Source organism: Cryptotermes secundus, unplaced genomic scaffold (assembly GCF_002891405.2).
Source record: "Cryptotermes secundus unplaced genomic scaffold, Csec_1.0 scaffold446, whole genome shotgun sequence".
NCBI classification, from domain to species: Eukaryota; Metazoa; Arthropoda; class Insecta; order Blattodea; family Kalotermitidae; genus Cryptotermes; species Cryptotermes secundus.
In genome coordinates this window covers 681,087-698,740 of record NW_019731271.1, presented here as the reverse complement: position 1 = coordinate 698,740, position 17,654 = coordinate 681,087, and the positions used below count along the sequence as shown (strand labels likewise).

The following is a 17,654-nucleotide window of genomic DNA, read 5'->3' as shown; positions in this document are numbered from 1 at the left end:
CCAAACTTAGCCGACAAGCGGCGGTCGCTCGGTCGGTATATTTCGTTTGCGGACTAAGACAACGGAGTTTTTTTTTAATAACACATGATTTTCGGGACGATTAAACAGAAGGGACGAATAGGTACATTTCGTAATCATATTCACATTTAACTGTGGTATTTCGAAAGAAGATAACCCGCAACCGAGAATGATTTTCCTAACACACGTAGAGATTACCGAAGCCTTCTCTTTGTTTTATAAATAGCATTGATTTAATAATAAATAAGTTGTATGTGTATATCCGTCCACTGTGATATGAAATAATCTCGTCTGTCTGTAGCCTTGTCTCCCTACTTCCCCCCCCCCTCAAAAGAGACGTTTCACTGCCATGTATAACATGAATGTTGCTACCTCCATTAATTTGTTCAGTATTGATTGTGATCGTGTTTTCATTTTATGGCTGCCCTAATTGTCGAACGCGTAATTAAATAGCTTAATTTTGAAATCATTTTCCTACGATAGGCGTTGATTTACAGCTTAGGAATGTGAAGATTACACTTTTTCTTCACATTGGCTTATCGTTCTGATTACTCTCTTTTTCCTTGTTGGTTGATTTTCAGACTATTTGGCAATTTAAACGTTTCTTTGGTTGCTGTTCGTAGATCATAAATTCTAATAATCATATTTGAACTGTATAGTGGGTGTTGCATAGCCATAGCTTAAGCGATTAGTGGCTGGCTTCCCGCCACTGCGATATGGGCAAGTGGGATTTGTGATGGACAAAGTGGAGCTGGGGCAGGTTTCCTCCGAGTACTTCGGTTTCCCCTGCCAATCTTCATTCCATCAAATTCTCCACAAATAAGAATATCTAACTAATTCTAAATTGTAATCAACTGTAAACAATTGTAATTTTAATCTTACTCATATATTAAATTGTTAATATTCAGAATTAACTTGACTTGTCCTATATCATGTACCAATGATCTACAGTGACGAAATCAATCAATCAATCAATCTAGTTTCGTTTTCAGCGTGTAACACTTTGTCGTTAGCAAATGATAGCCTAAACGCCATATCGTGGGTTAAACATATTCCCCGTCTCTTCTAATTTCCACTGTCTAGTAGCACCGATCAAATTTTTGTGCTCCAATAAAATTGTAATGATGCTGCGCGAAATTATGCTAATTCACTGCCCTGACAGATACAGCACGCGTTAATTACGTGTAGTAAAGATTCAGTTAATACGTGAATTTGTCAGCAGTAGTCTCTGTTGGGAAGAACAGAAAACTTGCATGTTGTGACAAATTGTCAATGAAAAATCCGTCGAGTGTAACAATGTTTTTAGGTCACTTATTTATCTCACTTGCCTTACATGTTTCGGTTCAAGAGAAACCATCATCAGAGGCACGTATTACAAACACATGAAAACACTGGCGTTGTTTAATGTACACAGTATGTAAGCTGCGTGGACGCTGTTACAGATGTCGAAGTGTAAAAGCACAACACGTTCTAGTAGCATTGAATGCACGTACAACTCTTGCATTCCATCTGAAAATTGCCCTCAAATTGAGCCGTCAATGTTAAAATAATTTAAAAGTTTAAAACATTTAAAGTAAAATGTTCGGCTCCTTCTTGTTGATTCGTCCCGATGATGGGAAATATCAACTTGAGGTTGTGTAGGCTTATGGTCGGATGTTTCTTACGCGTTGTGTGTTGTGTACTCTTGTCTTCTTGTGTCTTCTTATTTATTTATTTATTTACACATTCAATATTTGATTTTACCACTGTTATGTTGATTACAGTTTGTGTACATGGGCCATAGATGGCAGCGCTTAATGTTATCAAATACTCTCAGGAGTATGTTTTGAAATAAGAACAGGTGAATTAAGAGAATCAGCATTCGATAATCGATTTGTCTCTCCGTGGTGAACTCTCTGATCCCTTTCTGATCGTTGGAAATATGCAGTGAGAATAGTGATCCGTCGGAGCAGCTATCACTGTGGGCGACGTTCGAAAGCACTCAGCGTTGGAAAGCGTTAGGCGCGGTTGTTGTGCGCGATGTGAGCGGATGCGAATGATGCGAGGATGTGAGTGTACCGGAATTGCTAGGAAGCGGTGGTTAGAGTCCATTTTGATTTTGGAGTGGTTTAGTTGTAGGCGTTTTAGGTTTTCAGGTAGGTAATTGCATGATGTTTCATTGTTAACTGTTGCAGTTACATAGTATTGAGATTATAATAATACTGACAACGGTTTGATGGTAATAGGGATGATGTTTCTAGCTTATTTTTGATAGTTTCTTTGTTTTCATTTTTTCCCGGCAAAATTCTAGCTTCACGTAGGTTCGGTTCATTGTTAGTAAAAGGTCTTTATATTGTTTTGTTTAAGAATTCTAGCCGTTTTACCATTTTGGCATTTATTTTGTCTTAGTATTTTATTTGTCATATCTAGTGGTTCTGACATACGTCGCAGTTCAACGTAATTGAGGATGGATTGTCCACATGTATGGCTCGCTAAATTGAGTAATTACCGGTAATTTAATCCACTGTTCGGTATTCTATTAACCAAGTATTATGTTGGCCTCGCAATAGCTCAAGCGGTTAATCGCTGCGGCCCGGCTTCGATCCCCGGTCTTGTCAAGTGTTATTTGTGGTGGACAAAGTTGCGCAGGGTCAGGTTTTCTCCGAGTACTTCGGTTTCCCTTGCCATGTGCTCCACAATCACCTTCACTTTTCATCTGGCGCTGGTACAATAGGCCAGAAGTGGCCACAGTACAAGGGATTTAGTCCCATTCCACTAGCAATAAAATAAAAGTATTATGCTAATCGTAGGTAGTTGATAGGTATACACTGTTCAGCATGTTAACAAACAAGAACTATATGCTTGTGTTTTGGACCTGCATTCATAATGGAAGTCATATTTGTGGCAGAAAAAAAATTATGAGTAACAAAGGGACGTGTAGCTCATGCCATAAGTTTTTCTAGGTGTACTTCACCATGCTGCAGTCACTCCATTTGAATTTTTAGTTATTTATTTGTTGGTGAACGTAATGGCAACATACCCTGACTTTACTCTATTCCAGCTCTATTCTGTATGCACCAGAGGCATGGTGGTTACTACTTGCAGGAGTTCACACTTCTCCATACTTATTGCCTTTATTGGTGATGTTTTCATATAATGTAATGGGTTTTAAAGTTTTGAAGAAATGTAGGTAGATGGCAGTAGTTATACTGCTATACTGCCCACATTTACAGCCAAAGCACTGGAAGTTGGTGAAACACTTGAAATTATTAAAAAATTTACTCTGAGCAAAATTTCATGATTTTCTTTGGCTGAAAAAGTGCACTGTAAGGAATTTGTAATGCCTGTGCCATGAACAGCACATCACACGTTAAAGCTTAAAGACAAAATAGAATTGGAATTGCGAGGAAGAAAAATAAAATTTTCTGGAAAGGGGGACATGGTTGTGGAGTTGAAGTTAAAGAGAGAGCAAAGCAGTCAGGGCATAGATAGTCAACTACTATTACCAGTGGAAAAATAAATACAAAGAGGAGCTTCACAGTTTCTGTTAAAACATGAAAAGGGACAGGAGGAAGCTGCTTTGAAAGGTATTACAGAAATGGATTTTCTCTGTGGTTTCATGATGCAAAAAAGGAACTGTCATACCTTTGTGTCAGCCATATGAGAGCAGGCCACTCTAGTCTTAAAACAATCTTAAGTAGATTTAACATTGTGTCCAGGGCTCAATGCGAATGTGATGGGCTGCAAGCAGAAGAATGTCTTAAAGGATTGTAAACTATATGAGGACCAAGGGGCAACAGTGATGGATATTTTGTCTGAGAAAAACAAAAACTAATACCCAAAGTTAGTTACAGAGCTCATAAGACTAGAGAAAAAAAGATGTGTGTAAGACACTCATTACTTCATAAACAGAATTCCTAAATTTATATGTAAAAAAGAAGTAAATGTACAAAATATTAAATATTTAAATCGCCCTGGGGCCTCCATTATTAAACCTACTAACCTAACTTGTGCACTGTTCACTTTAAAAATTAATATAAAATCTCCTAATTAATTTTATGAACAAACATTTTTGGAAAACACCAGTGATCCTAGAAGTGCTTGAGGGTGTGATATTTCTGGAAACATTTCCCTTCGTGAAGTGGCATTACACAGAACTTGCAAATGTAGACATAGTCCTTTTTTGTGAACTGTGCAAACATGGCATTGCCTAGAAGGATGCTTCCCCTTGGAATGTTCACTCTTCACAATTTTCATGAGGGTGTGTTTCCATATATCACCCGAGAGTCCACATGAGGCCTGCGTAGGGTGGGAGTTGATGGGCCTGGTTGCACTAAGTCTGTGTCTGACTCTGGTTCTGCCACCACCATCTGGTCTGTAGCCCAGGCCTTTGCCACATTCATCAGAAATGCTTTGTATTTCAATTTTGAATCATGGTTTAGATTTTTGTGTTTTTTTTTTTTTTGAGATTTTTTTACTGTCCCCACAATGTTATTACCCCCACTATCGTCGGAGCTACTGTCACTTTTACTGTCTGTGGCCACAATTCGTTGTTCTTCCCTGTCACTGCCGCTCTCTGAGTCACCATTACTACGTGTCTCACAAGCCAGGTCAGCTAGCTCATCGGAGAAGAATTTGTCCTTGTCCATACCCCACCACTAATTACTGGTTGGTACAAACAGCTCGAATAGCAGCAAAGCATTTTCGTTTATAGTGCGATAAGAAAACAGCAAGGTCAAGTTACTGACAAGTAAGCAAACATTCCAGATTTTTATTATACCTTTGCGTGCAACTTGGGTGGCGTCAGAGCAAGATATAGTGTGTTACATCCTAACATGTCCTAAAAGCATGATATCATGTGACTGGTCCACCATGTTTAAAAGCCAAAAGCATGATATTATGCAACCGGTCCTCAGTGTGTTGTTAATGCACTCTTAGAATTAATAGATATTGTCACGTATTGGGTGTATTGGGCGTCATCTACGGGGACTTCTCGATGCTCCAGTACGGACTGCATCGCTTCCGGGTGGGGCTCAATCTTTTCATGGGCAGTTCTCCTCTCTTCCCCCCAGGCTTTCCAATCGGCCATCAGCTCGTTGTGGCGGGTGTCGGCCTTCGCCTCGTTTGCCTCCATTAAGGCCAGCAATTCATTCTTTGCCTTTTCTTGGTCGGCCTCTGCTTTTACTTGGTTAGATTTCACGTTGGCGTCAATTCTTGCCAACATTTCCATCATCTTTTCCATGTCCATGTTGTAGCAGTAGGGCGCGTGTTAAAGTTCGAAGTCACTTCTGACACCAATTGTCACGTATTGGGTGTATAACGCGACAAATAAGTTCATGCCGTTGTCCCAATATAGCGAATTTATTTCTTTCGCTCGTTTACACACACTTTTACAAACATTTGCCCTTGCAGTGTTACAATCACTGCTCACAATATTTGGCGAGACACTGGACTCTCTTCTCCGAAGGCTTGATGACGACTGGCTTCTTAGCTGGCTCGATGAAGACTGAAGACTTCTCGTCGAAGCTGGGCTTTTATAACCTTGGCCGCTGCTAGGTAAGGAACCCTCTGTTATAGCGGTGGAGACGTTGCCTTATTGGTTCTGCGTTCCCTACGCAATAACCCATTGTTATCGCGCTGTCTCTGTTGGGATGCTACGCGTGTTTGTCGTAACCGTGGAGATTCGATATTCTCGATAGAACGGCTCACTGTTGGAATTACAGTATCACTATTGTTACTTCTTATGCAACGGTCTGTTCTAGCGTTTCCATAGAAGTGACTCTTCTGGATTCCAGACACGTTACAATATATTAAAAAAAATGCAGGGTGACTGCCATGATAGACTAAGATGTTTCTAAACTGCTACAGAGGGCTGGATGGCCATTACTTGGGCCTCATTTGCATCTACATTTATTTTTGAAAAAAAAAAGTGTTAAAGATAAAAGTTGTGATACCATTCACCTAGTTCTGAATTGATGAGTGTAATTGGATTGAGGGAGTACTAGAAGGAACTAATAAGGAGGTAAACACCTTTTGAGAGAAAGCTTTGATACATTCCATGCACGTAGAAGTTGTGAGCTACCATAATAAGGTCCTGAAACTGAGGAACATGAATTTTTTAATTATTTTTTGCCATATTAAAATCCTAATGAGAGCAGTAACGTAAGCTAATGAAGACTACTCAGCTGACATTACTTTCATCAAACCCAGGCATGGCGAATTTTGTTATTCTTTATTACAACCTAATCTAATGAAAACAGAAGTTGTCTAATGTAACTTTCAAATAAATTGTGGCAAATTTTGTAGACTGATATGAAAATTATAATTAAAGCACTGATAAATCCCAGACCCACCTAACCTAACTTTCATACAGTTTTCTATTTTTATTATAGTACAGTACATTGTTTTAATCCAGTTATCTTACCCACCTTTGTTACTAATTAATTTTGATAATCAGTGTTCTACTGTATTTTTCAACTGTAAGATAGAGCATGTAGATGATTTTTGTATGTGTGTATTGCCATCCTGAAAATTCTGCTTATGTCAAAAGCATAAAATGGGACATGTTTAATTTGAAAAGTAGGGCTTGTTTTCCCAACACAAAATTTTGACCTTTCTCAATTAGATTACGTGTGAACAGATTTACTCATGCGTATTGTAACATGAGCAATAAATAATTCCACAGAACCCACAAAACTGGTGGAGGCATTAGAATAACATGGAAACCGGAAACTAAGAAATCCTCGCTGTGTACAGGGCTAGATCTTGCATAGGGCAGTGGGCTGGAGGAGTTACTGGAGTTATCACTGCTGAGTGATTTGGATGACTATGGTGGAGATGATTCCATGGGAACTTCAGGCCTGACAGGGCCTCCAGCTGTAGTTAAGGCACTTATAAAATAGAAGCTGTAGTGGAGGCTGAAGTAAAATCCCTGTTGGTGGACACCTGAACTACTGTGTTCAGCTTCACTGGAGCCCCTTATTTTCAAGATATTTTCAGTCTCACTTTGAAACTTCTCATGAGGTTTGTGTCATGTTCATTTGAGGTGCATGGTAAACCTGGCACTATTATGAATTGTATTAGCGCAGTGATGAATTGTTCACACTGTAGAATTACACAGTCTTATTTAGATTTGAATATGCACATTGCATCCACTCCAGTTTAAACAAATTACAACTTATTTTACTGCCAAAGAACTGGATTTTGAATGCCATTTTTTCACATGATTTTTATTTGCATTCTTGTTTTCACTCTTTGAGCTTTTCCTTGTTCCAGTTGTATTCTTGATATCAGAGCATTGTATTTACATAAATGAAATAACCAAAAGTATAGACAGATTGTGACAGGTGAACTGAATGGACATGGAGCACTAGAGATAAAGGAGATGTGACTGAGTCGGTGTTGGACGATGTTAGGAATCTGCATGCGTAGCAACATATTGTGGGTGTGGATAGGATGCTGATGCAAAAATCTGTGAATATGTGGATGATGGAAGCACATAATGAGTCATGTGGACTATAAAAATTTCAACCTCCCTAACTGTACCTGCTCAGGCAGAGGTTGCTGCTGCAAAAGCATAACACCATACTCTGAGAGCTAGAGCAATATATATGAACTTACAGCTGTATTTGGATCAGCCACAATGTGTAAACGGGCCATTAAAAATTGAAAATGCCACCACCAAGACCAACACTGACAGTGTATGCTTGAAACTTTTTCAGTGTGTTTTGCTGCGAACATCCCCCCCCCCCAAATTTGTGCGCTCTGCATGTTTACCAGATCTAGCAAATGTAGAGTAACCTTATGTTTCACTACTTTCAGCATCATTTTGCATTGAGGTATTATTCAGTTTTATGTACACTGTCAATATTTAGTTTCACTAGATGTGGAGAAAGTAATATGTCCCTATACTGTAGAATGCTGATTATCTTAGTTAGAGACAGAGGTGGTTTGGTTAATTGGATTAAGTTCTTATCCACTAAAAACACTGTTATAAATGTACTGTTAAAAAAAGGTAAAGCTAACCCTGTAACAGGCTGTAGAGGCCCATAGGGTTGTTAAATGTGAAAGATCCCACATTTTCTAGATAATCGGCGCATGTGGTGAGGTTATCAGCCTTATGTGGCAACTGCACTTTAGCCCCAGGAAGATTCCTGGTACTCATTTCTGTTAGAGGCTGAGTTGAACCCAGGGCCATAATGCGGCTGGAAGGATAGGTAAATTGAAAAGAATCCAATGACCTCATTTGAAATTGAACTTGTGACCTTCCAGCTTGTAGCATAGATAACTACTGTTATAGTAATAAAAACCAGAAAACTTTTAAGCTGGTGAAACGTGAAAAATTACTCAATATAATTATAAATTAGCATTCTCAAACACTTCTTCTGAGAAAGTCAGTGATGTGTATTAGATGCATTCCTTGATTGCTCTGATTTGGTTAATTGGTAGTATATAATCAGCTTTCTACTGTACTAGGGAAGGTTCTTATATTGACTTCATCTACAGCCCATCCATACAGACTGAAACTATTGCAGTACTTCAAGCTTCTGCAGTTTCACTAGCAGTCTTAACTGATTTTCTTAGCAGTTTTGTAAAGAGCTTTGTTTTTCTTGTGAAGGCTTGTTAGTATTGTATATGAATGATTTACCACCCAGCATAAATCGTCTTTACTGTTGTAATTGCTGTGTTATGTCCAACCCCCCAAATTATTTCTGCTATAATGCCCAAACCAGATTCCACCAACTGTGAGCAGAGTGTATTGTTTCTTGGGAGGTGAAAGCTTACAAGCTAGTAAGAGTTGAGTGATTTGGTTCTCTAAGAAAACCTGTACATGCCTGGACCAAATTTTTGATCTTTGAAGGAATGTTTTTACCAGAGATCATATAATCTCTAAATAGTAAGGACAATAGATCACTGTAGGTCACGGTGCAAGGGCCGAGAAGGCTCACCCCTTATACATTCACATCTTAAATATTAATGTATTGTCTAAGGAATTGTTTCTTATTTAAGAATATTTTACAAGGAATTTGCAGTTAATTTTGAATGTGTGTTTTCTGTTAAAGGTCATGAAGTTTGAGAGATAAGGTACTATCTAAAAATTAGAATAACTTAGTTACCTATTTTTCAAACAGTAAATTTGCCCGCAGTAATTGCTTTTTAGTTTTCCACCTTGTACAGTATCACTCAGTCTTCAATAAAGTCATGAGGTCCAGCCAGATGGATAGAAATGAGTGTTAGATTCATTCAGATGAGTTGTAATTCTTACTTTATCACTGCCAACACTACAGCTTACCCATATCCCTACATTTTCTTATTTGCTGTTCATATACACATCTACATTTCACAATATTGTTACATGTTTCAGTGACTCTAGACATGGTTTGGATTGGTAATTTAATTTATTGAATATTTACTGATCATAACCACAAGTAACTGTAGCACTACTGCTAATTCACACACACTGAGTTTTTTCAGTCTGCTGTCTTCACCAGTCATTGCTTGGTAACGGCTTCAATGGTGGTTGTTCCGCTTACTCTGGATTCCTGCACTGTCCCTGGATCTCGGCTACCAGCTTCTGGCAGCAACAGCTTACAGTGACTGAACTTCAGCAGTCCTTAGCTCACCAGTGATTTTTCTTCAACTGTTCCCTCCTTAAGGTGTCTCATTTTCAGCGGCTCCCTGATAAGGTGTGAGCCGGTCCAAGTGTACAACCACCAACCTAGATCTAGGGTTCCACTGGATCCTGTATACCACATTTATCTAGATGACTACCTTCTGTGGGCCCTCCCATGAGGATTGGAGCTTGGTTGATTTCCCCTTTGTGCGGTTTGGACGATAAAGCCACACTTTGCTGCCCTCGTAGTGTGGCCTGCGCAGTTGGCGAGTCGATCTTAACAAGTTTTCATCTGGTGACAGGCAAGCTTCATGTGTTGGCAGGCATAAGTGTGGATTCCGTGTAGATGATCCACAAAATTTGCTGTATGTTTGGTTATGGGCCGTTCCCTATTCGGGGTGTCCCAAACAGCAGGTTACAGGGCAATTGGAGTTCTCTTAGGAATTCTAGGCTAGTTGGCATCAAGTTCATGTTGTGAGTGGAAGTAGGCCATGAGGAGGACGGGTAATCTTGAGTCCCAATCCCTCTGGTGTATTGCGATGACCTTTCGTAGACGCTCCTCAACTGTTTTGATGTAGAGCTTGACCGTACCATCCGATTGCGGGTGCAGGGGTGTGGTGGCGTTTTTCTCACTCCCAGATGTCACAACACCTGTTATCAGAGTAGGCTTGACTTGAAATTGTGGTCAATGTTACTGTATAGCTCCTGCGGTACTCTGAAGCGGGAGAAGTTGGTAACTAACGCCTCAGCCATTGTCAAAGCCTCTAGATTGGAATGGTGTAGGCTTCCTGCCACTGGGTAAAATAGTCCATGGCGAATGGGGTGGGGCTTATTAGTTTCCTTGGTTGCTTCATGTGAAGGGCCCAGCTACATCCATGGCTCTCCTTCCAAATGGTTCCAACATACTGAAACATTTGGCTCTGATTCCTGGTTTGGGGCCCGTGACTGGTCGTTTCTTGCCAGGAGGCAGGTGTACCTTTGTTGGAACTTATTCAGAGTCTCAGTGACACCCAAGTGACTTGTCAACAGTCCACCGTGTAGGTAGGTAGTACATCGTTCACTCTGCTCTGAGGGAGGACTGGTTAATTTGCTATCATCAGTGGATTCATGGTGTTGCTGTAGTATGTCATTACTCACAGCGAAGCCTGTCCAGTGTGCTCAGTAGTTTTTGTATGTGGGTCTGCAGTCGGTGAAGTCTTTCTATTCTCTGCGCTGTCTACTCTGTGCTTCCTCCAGAATGGGACCTGTGTTGTGGTCACTCGGTTGTGTTCTCAGAGCAACTGGATCCCAGCCTCCTGCAGCTACAGCCACAATAGTTTGCACCTGCTTGATGTCTGCCCACGCCTTGACTTTCTGTCAGTGGGCACACTCCTCTTGGTATGGTCTTTGTGAAAGGCATCAGCATTGTTGTGTTTTCAGCCATGAGGGTGCTCAGAAGTGAAGTACCTGTGTAGGCGCTGAATCCATTGGACGGCTTGTGCCCTGAGGTTCTTAAAACCCATGAGCCAGGTGAATGCAGAGTGGTTGGTGCGCAGGTGGAACTCCTGTCCGTAGAGGTACTCATGGAAATGTTCCAGTGTCCTCACTGTTGCAAGTAGTTCCCATCGGGCGATGCAGTAATTTCTCTCAGCCTTGTTCAGCATCTTACTGTAGTGGGATATTACTCGCTTCTGTCTGTCCTGTACTTGGGATATCACTCCTGAACTACATGTATGATGAGGGTTGGTGGTAGTCCTCTCAGATGACACAATATGGCCGAGATACCATACTGCCTTCTGAAAGAGTTCTCACTTCTCCGTAATGAAGTTAGGCGCGCTTCCCGGAACCACTGGAAAATGCTGCAGGTTTAGCAGATGCTCTTGGAACATGCTGCCAATCACGATCATGTCCAGGCATGTGAGACATGACTCGTGAGACCTAAGATGGTCCCAGATGACCGCTCAAAAATATCTGGACCGTTGCAGAGGCCAAAGGGCGTGACTGAACAGTCATAGCCTTGACCCATCAAGAATGAAGTCATCGTTTGCATGCAAAACCACCTTTCTATAACCGTTCTATAGGTCCAGAGTGGAGAACCATTTGGCTCCAGCCACCATGTCCAGAATGTTGCCGGGGTGGGGGCTGTGGGAAACATTCTTGTGACATTGTTCACTTTCCTGTAGTCAATGCAGAAGTGTAGGTACCCCTTCTTCCTGACTAGAATGACAGGATGACCAGGGGCTGTCTGACTCATCAGTAACCCCATGTCATTCCACATTCTTGGGTGTGGTCCTTTCTTTAGCTTCTGGTTGTGGTGGCTAGCATTCAGGACCCTAACGGGTACCTTCTGTCTCGGGTTGGGGTCCTGGCTGTGTAGAGCCTTTCGGGCAGATGGTCCTCCTTACTTGGTTCTGCAAGGCCATTTTCCACTTTGAAAGGGCTTTCCAGTTGAGCTGTCACCACTCCCTCGCATTGTGCAGCCATAAGGCTGGAATGCTGGAGCTCCATAGCAATACCTTTTCCTCTGCAAGACAGGGTTTGACTTCATAGATCGCCAGATGGATCATATGTGAGCAGGATGCCCAGTCCCAAGATAACTTGTTTGTGATATTGACGACAAATATAAAAATTTTAAATGGGCGCCGCCTTGGGGTCAGTGTCAGGAAAACTTCCTTCAGGATGAGGAAGGTTTTCTAAGATACCAACTGCAGCTTGTAGCATTGATTCTGCTGTGTTGCACTGTTATTTCTCTCTTTGCTGTGAGTTGTTAATCCATGCTATCTTTATGCCGACATCACATTTCCTTAGCAATAAACACAGTTCCACAACAGTAGTAAAACATGCAGGAACACATGAGCATGTATCCTGTATATAAACATGGTTTGGTTGCTGAGCGTTTAGTTTTTTATCCCCAATAACATTGTCATTATATTGTTTGTTGTTTGGTATTTGATGACCAAGATTTATATGGCATTTTGTGATGGGATGATGAATTGTAAGTGATTTGGAACATGGACATCATTGCTTAATGAAGGTCATTTGCTTATAGGGACTTGAGAAAACTACAAAAAGTCTCACGATAGCTGGTGGCCCAGCTGAGATTTTATCTGGGGACGTCCTGAATACGAGTTTAAAGCATTGCTGCAAGACCAACTTTTTAATACCCTCATCTGAAAATGTTGCCAGCATTTTTCGACCAGGAGGTTTAAAATCACCCATTCCCAGATTCTGAACTGTTATCCCAAATTAAAGTATGATCAAGAACCCTGTAGAAGCTGGGAGATCTAAATTTCCTATTTCTGAGTCATAATGATTAATCAGATGTTTTCTCTGCCAGCCTGAACAATGGAAGAGGTGCCAAACCGTGGTGGTTTTCGTGGTGGGGCACGTGGTAGGGGTGGCCCAGGAAGAGGTGGCCCACTGAGAGGTCGTGGAGGTTTTGGTGATGGTATGCGAGGAAGGTAGGTTTCTAATTTTATTCCTGAAAATTAGGCTACAGTTAATTTTTTTCAGAAACCCTGATAACATAATATGGATGATGGAGAAGTAAAGGGGAAAGTGAAAGGGTGGCCTTCTGTCCTAAGATTCAGCTTAAATATTTCTGTCATGAGTAGTATAACCTCTCGTTACCTTTCTGATGAAGGTTTGAATCAGGGGGCATGTCACTCCTGCAAAGTTTATGCTACTTGACATGAATTGAGTTATATTGTAAACTTTGTATATAAAGGATTAAATTTCTTTTTATATTCATCAGATCAGACCACCCCTGTGATCTAGTGGTCAGAGTTCCTGGATACAGATCCAGAGGTCCCTGGTTCAGTTCTCTTCTCTACCAGATTGTCTGAAACGGGGTCCTCTTAGATTCATAAGGATAATTGAGGAGCTATTTCAGTGGAAAGGTAGCGGCTTCAGTTTAGAGAACCAAAATTAACAGCCATGGGAAACGGTTCCGCTGACCACATGGCCCCCCCTCTATCTGCAAAAGTTGGCACTAACTTTGCCAACAAGTAGCGGTTGCTTTGTTGGTATAGTTTGCTTGCGCACTGAACGTCAAGGAGTTAGTTTTGTTTTTATAAACCTCCACTCTTAACACTTCACGGACTGGCGATTTAAATATTTAATCACCCTGGGGACCGGCATTTTTAAACCTACTACCCTAACTTGTGCACTGTTCACTTTAAAAATTAATATAAAATTTCATAATTAATTTTATGAACTAAAATTTTTGGAGAACACTTTCCAATGCTCCTAGAAGTGCTTGAGAGCGTGATATTTCTGGAAACATTCCCCTTTGTGAAGTGGCATTACAGAGAACTTGCAAATGTAGACATGCTCCTTTTTTATGAACTGTGGAAACACGGCATTGCCTAGAAAGATGCTTCCCCATGGAATGTTCACTCTTCACAATTTTCATGAGTGTATGTCACCCTAGAATCGCCCTGTGGGATCCACATGAGGCTTGCGTGGGGTGGGATTGGATGGGCACGGTCGCACTAAGTGTGTCTGATTCTGGCTCTGCCTCCACCATCTGGTCCGTAGCCCAAGGCTTTGCCACATTCATCAGAAATGCTTTGTATTTAAATTTCGAATCAGGATTTAGATTTTTGTGATTTTTTAAAATTTTTTTTACTGTCCCTGCAATGTTATTACCATCATTATCGTCGGAGATGCGGTCACTTTTACTGTCTGTGGCCACAATTCTTTGCTCTCCCCTGTCACTGCTGCTCTCTCAAATACCATAACTACGCATCTCACAAGGCAGGCCAGCTGGCTCCTCGGAGAAGAATTTGTCCTTGTCCATACCCCAACACTACTGGCTGATACATACAGCTTGAAGAGCAACAAAGCATTATCACTTATAGTGGCTTAAGAAAACAGCGAGATTAACTTTCTGACAAGCAAGCGAATATTCCAGAGTTTTATTACGCCATTGTGTGCAACTTGGGTGGCACCAGAGAGATGTATATTGTGTTGCAGCTTATTGTGTTTTAAAAACCTGTTAACAGGCAAACGGTCCGCCATGTTTAAAAGCGAAAAATCTTTTAAAGGGTGCATGGTCTGCAAACTGTTAATATTAAGAGAATTATTTCTGATGTTATTTTTATGACATTCTTCTAGGGGTGGCCGTGGTGGCATGATGCGAGGTGGGCTACAGGGTCGAGGAGGTAGAGGTGGCCCTCCTAGGGGTGGTGGTATGGGCCGTGGAGGGGACCGAGGTGGCTTTGGTGGACCTGGAGGAAGGTTGGTTTGTTATAACAGTGATATTAATCTCACCTTTTCTTTTATTTGTTTGCATAAAATGGATTGTTGCTTTCCAGAGGACGAGGCATGGGTATGAGAGGACGTGGAGACTTTAGCTCAAGGGGAGATGGACGAGGTGGTGGTTTTGGAGGTAGAGGTAAATTGAAATATGACATTTTGAGACAAAGCAGTATTTGGTTTTGCAGAGTGTGTGGTGTTCAGGTTGTGACACTAATTCCTGCTTTGAATTTATAGGTCGTGGAGGCCGTGGGATGGACAGAGGGGGCCGTGGAGGTCGTGGTTTTGACAGAGGAGGTCGGGGTGGTGGTGGAGCTCCTATGGGTGGTGACCGATATGGACCACCACCAGCAAAGCGAGGTGGCATGGTACCACCACAGGGTGGACCAATGGCCAAGAGAGGTCGATTTGAAGGTGCACAAGGTGCTAATGGTTATTCTGCTCATCCTCATCCACCGAGGTCAGTCTTTAATTGCAAATACTATTTCTTTAATTTTTGGCTATTTAAGTATTTAACTGCCTTTCTCCCACATGAATAACAATGTAGGTTATACTAATATGATTGAAATTCTTGAAAACATGTATCATGGTACATGTATTTTTAAACTAGCAAGTGCAGTAAAATCTTAATCTAGAATTGAAGGAAGCAGGCAGAGCCTTGGGATGTAAATAATTTGAAACTGGTAGGAAATGGCTGTTTCTTATGATTCACAATCTGTGGTTAATTTTAAATATTTGGGGGGGGGGTGAGCATTTGTGTGGTTTTTCTTTCAGTACAGGGTTAACTCCCCTGAAGTTGATTTTTTATCCTGCTCTGGAATGGTACATATTTCTTTTTGATTGTATGCAGTGAGTGCTATAGATAAGATGTCTTGTACACTGCATTATTTTAATTTTACAGTACACAGTAAATAGTTTACATTTATCGTATATATGCAAACAAATTCCACATAAATTAACCTTGTATGTGCAAGGTTTTAAATTTGCTGTTCTTGCTCTTGACCTGATGAAATCGTGATTTTTAATCATCTAGGATTCTGAGTGTTAGAAAATATTTTGTTACATTTCTGAAGACTGAAACACTACAAAGAACTAGATTATTAAGATTGAATCCATGCCCCAGTATATCTGTTTTTGAAATTGAAAGTTTGTGTATGTACATCCAGTGAACATTATGTTTGTTTTTGTATTTTCATACATACTCACTGGAGGAGCCGCCATTTCTGCAGCTACTCAAGAATTTCCCAGCATTTAATGGAAGGTTCATTACCGTGTTCACAAGAGCCCTCCGCTGGTTCATATCTTGAGCCAGATGAATCCAATCCATACCATCCCATCCTCTCTCTAAGACCCATTTTAATATTGTCCACCTACCTACGCCTTGGTCTTCCCAGTGGTCTCTTTCCTTCTGGTTTTCCCACCAATATCCTATACGCATTCCTCGTCTCCCCCATTTGTGCTACATGCCCTGCCCACTTCATCCTCCTTGACTTGATCATTCTAATTATACTTGGAGAAGAGTACAAGTTGTGAAGCTCCTCACTATGCAGTTTTCTCCAACCTCCTGTCACTATTATGGTATACAAAAGAAAATAAAATTATTTATTGAAATTATGCAGTTTCCTCCAACCTGTCAGTTCATCTCTCGTCAGTCCAAATATTCTCAACACCCTGTTCTCAAACACACTCAATTTACCGTATGTCCAAAAAGTATCCAACTTTATTTTTTTCTGCTGTAAGTAATTGCCAAAAGGGTGGGGAAACTGAGCGTAGTGGTAGAAGGGACTTTCGTGCGCATGCGTGATTTTTTGCTGACTCGCAACACTGCTGGATGCCTCTGTGGCTATCAGATAACGAAGTGGTGTAACACGTGTTTGTTGCATTCTTGTTTCGCTCAAGATGACAGAATGCTTGGAGCAGCAATACTGCATTAAGTTGGGGATACCCAAGCGGAAACAATCCGCAAAATTCAGCAGGCTTTCGGCGATGATGCAGGGGGGGTCACCCAAATTAAAGAGTTGTTCAACCGCTTTGAACATGGCCGTATGCCGGCGGACAGTGAGCAGTGTTCTGGGAGACCGTTGAGTTGAAATGCTGATGTCATTGAAAAAGTGCAGGCACTGATCACGGAGGACCGTCGTTTGGCCATCCATGAAGTTGCTGATGAGGTTGGGACCAGCAGAGGTTCCGCAAACACAATTTTAACCTTTATTGGACGAACATCATCATATGATGTCGTTGAAAGTTAGGGCAGCTGGCCAAACGTCATCATATGATGTCACGGATTCCACACGTGTAAGGTTTTTTTTTTAAATATTCTATTTACATGATTTTTGGTCACCACCTTTATAAGGAGACAGCCTTCCTTCCTGCATAATCTAATGTAATCTACCGACGTCATATGGCCGAACGACCTCATATGATTTCGCGCATTGCACGCGTGTAATGATTTTTTTAAAATTAAATTTTTGCTCTGCTTACGTGATATATGTTCACCATCTTCATGAGGAACAGCCTTCCCTCCTGCGTCATCTATGGTAATGTGGCCTTCGTATGGTACTGCCAAAAACATTCCGAAATGCAGAGTCCGACGTCGCAGCTCACGCACTTCGTACGAACGCTAGACCGCTTCCCACGCGAAGAGCACACACGACACCTCAATTGCGATTTAGAGGAAGCAGGCCAGTGATGTTGAGCTGCAGTGATATTTATCCCCGCAGCTACACCGGAATAATTATTCACACCTCTCCAGCCACACTGGTCTGGCGGTCCCCAAGTTGCCGACGAAGGTGATGACCCTTCGTCT

General features: G+C 41.3%; 1 protein-coding gene across 5 annotated transcripts in view; it reads left to right on the top strand.

The window, feature by feature from the left end:
• The first annotated feature begins 2,036 nt into the window (after positions 1-2,036).
• Positions 2,037-17,654, top strand: part of LOC111866801 (glycine-rich cell wall structural protein 1.8) — a 43,571-nt gene continuing 27,953 nt past the window's right edge. For 2 of the 5 annotated variants that reach the window (XM_023856074.2, XM_023856072.2), the window contains exons 1-5: positions 2,037-2,153; positions 12,927-13,050; positions 14,708-14,830; positions 14,908-14,987; positions 15,086-15,308. In XM_023856074.2, coding sequence (XP_023711842.1) covers positions 12,935-13,050; positions 14,708-14,830; positions 14,908-14,987; positions 15,086-15,308 — 542 coding nt within the window. In that variant the 5' untranslated portion in view covers positions 2,037-2,153; positions 12,927-12,934. The remainder of the gene's footprint in view (positions 2,154-12,926; positions 13,051-14,707; positions 14,831-14,907; positions 14,988-15,085; positions 15,309-17,654) is intronic. The other 3 variants (XM_023856073.2, XM_023856070.2, XM_023856071.2) reach the window with 2 other exon arrangements.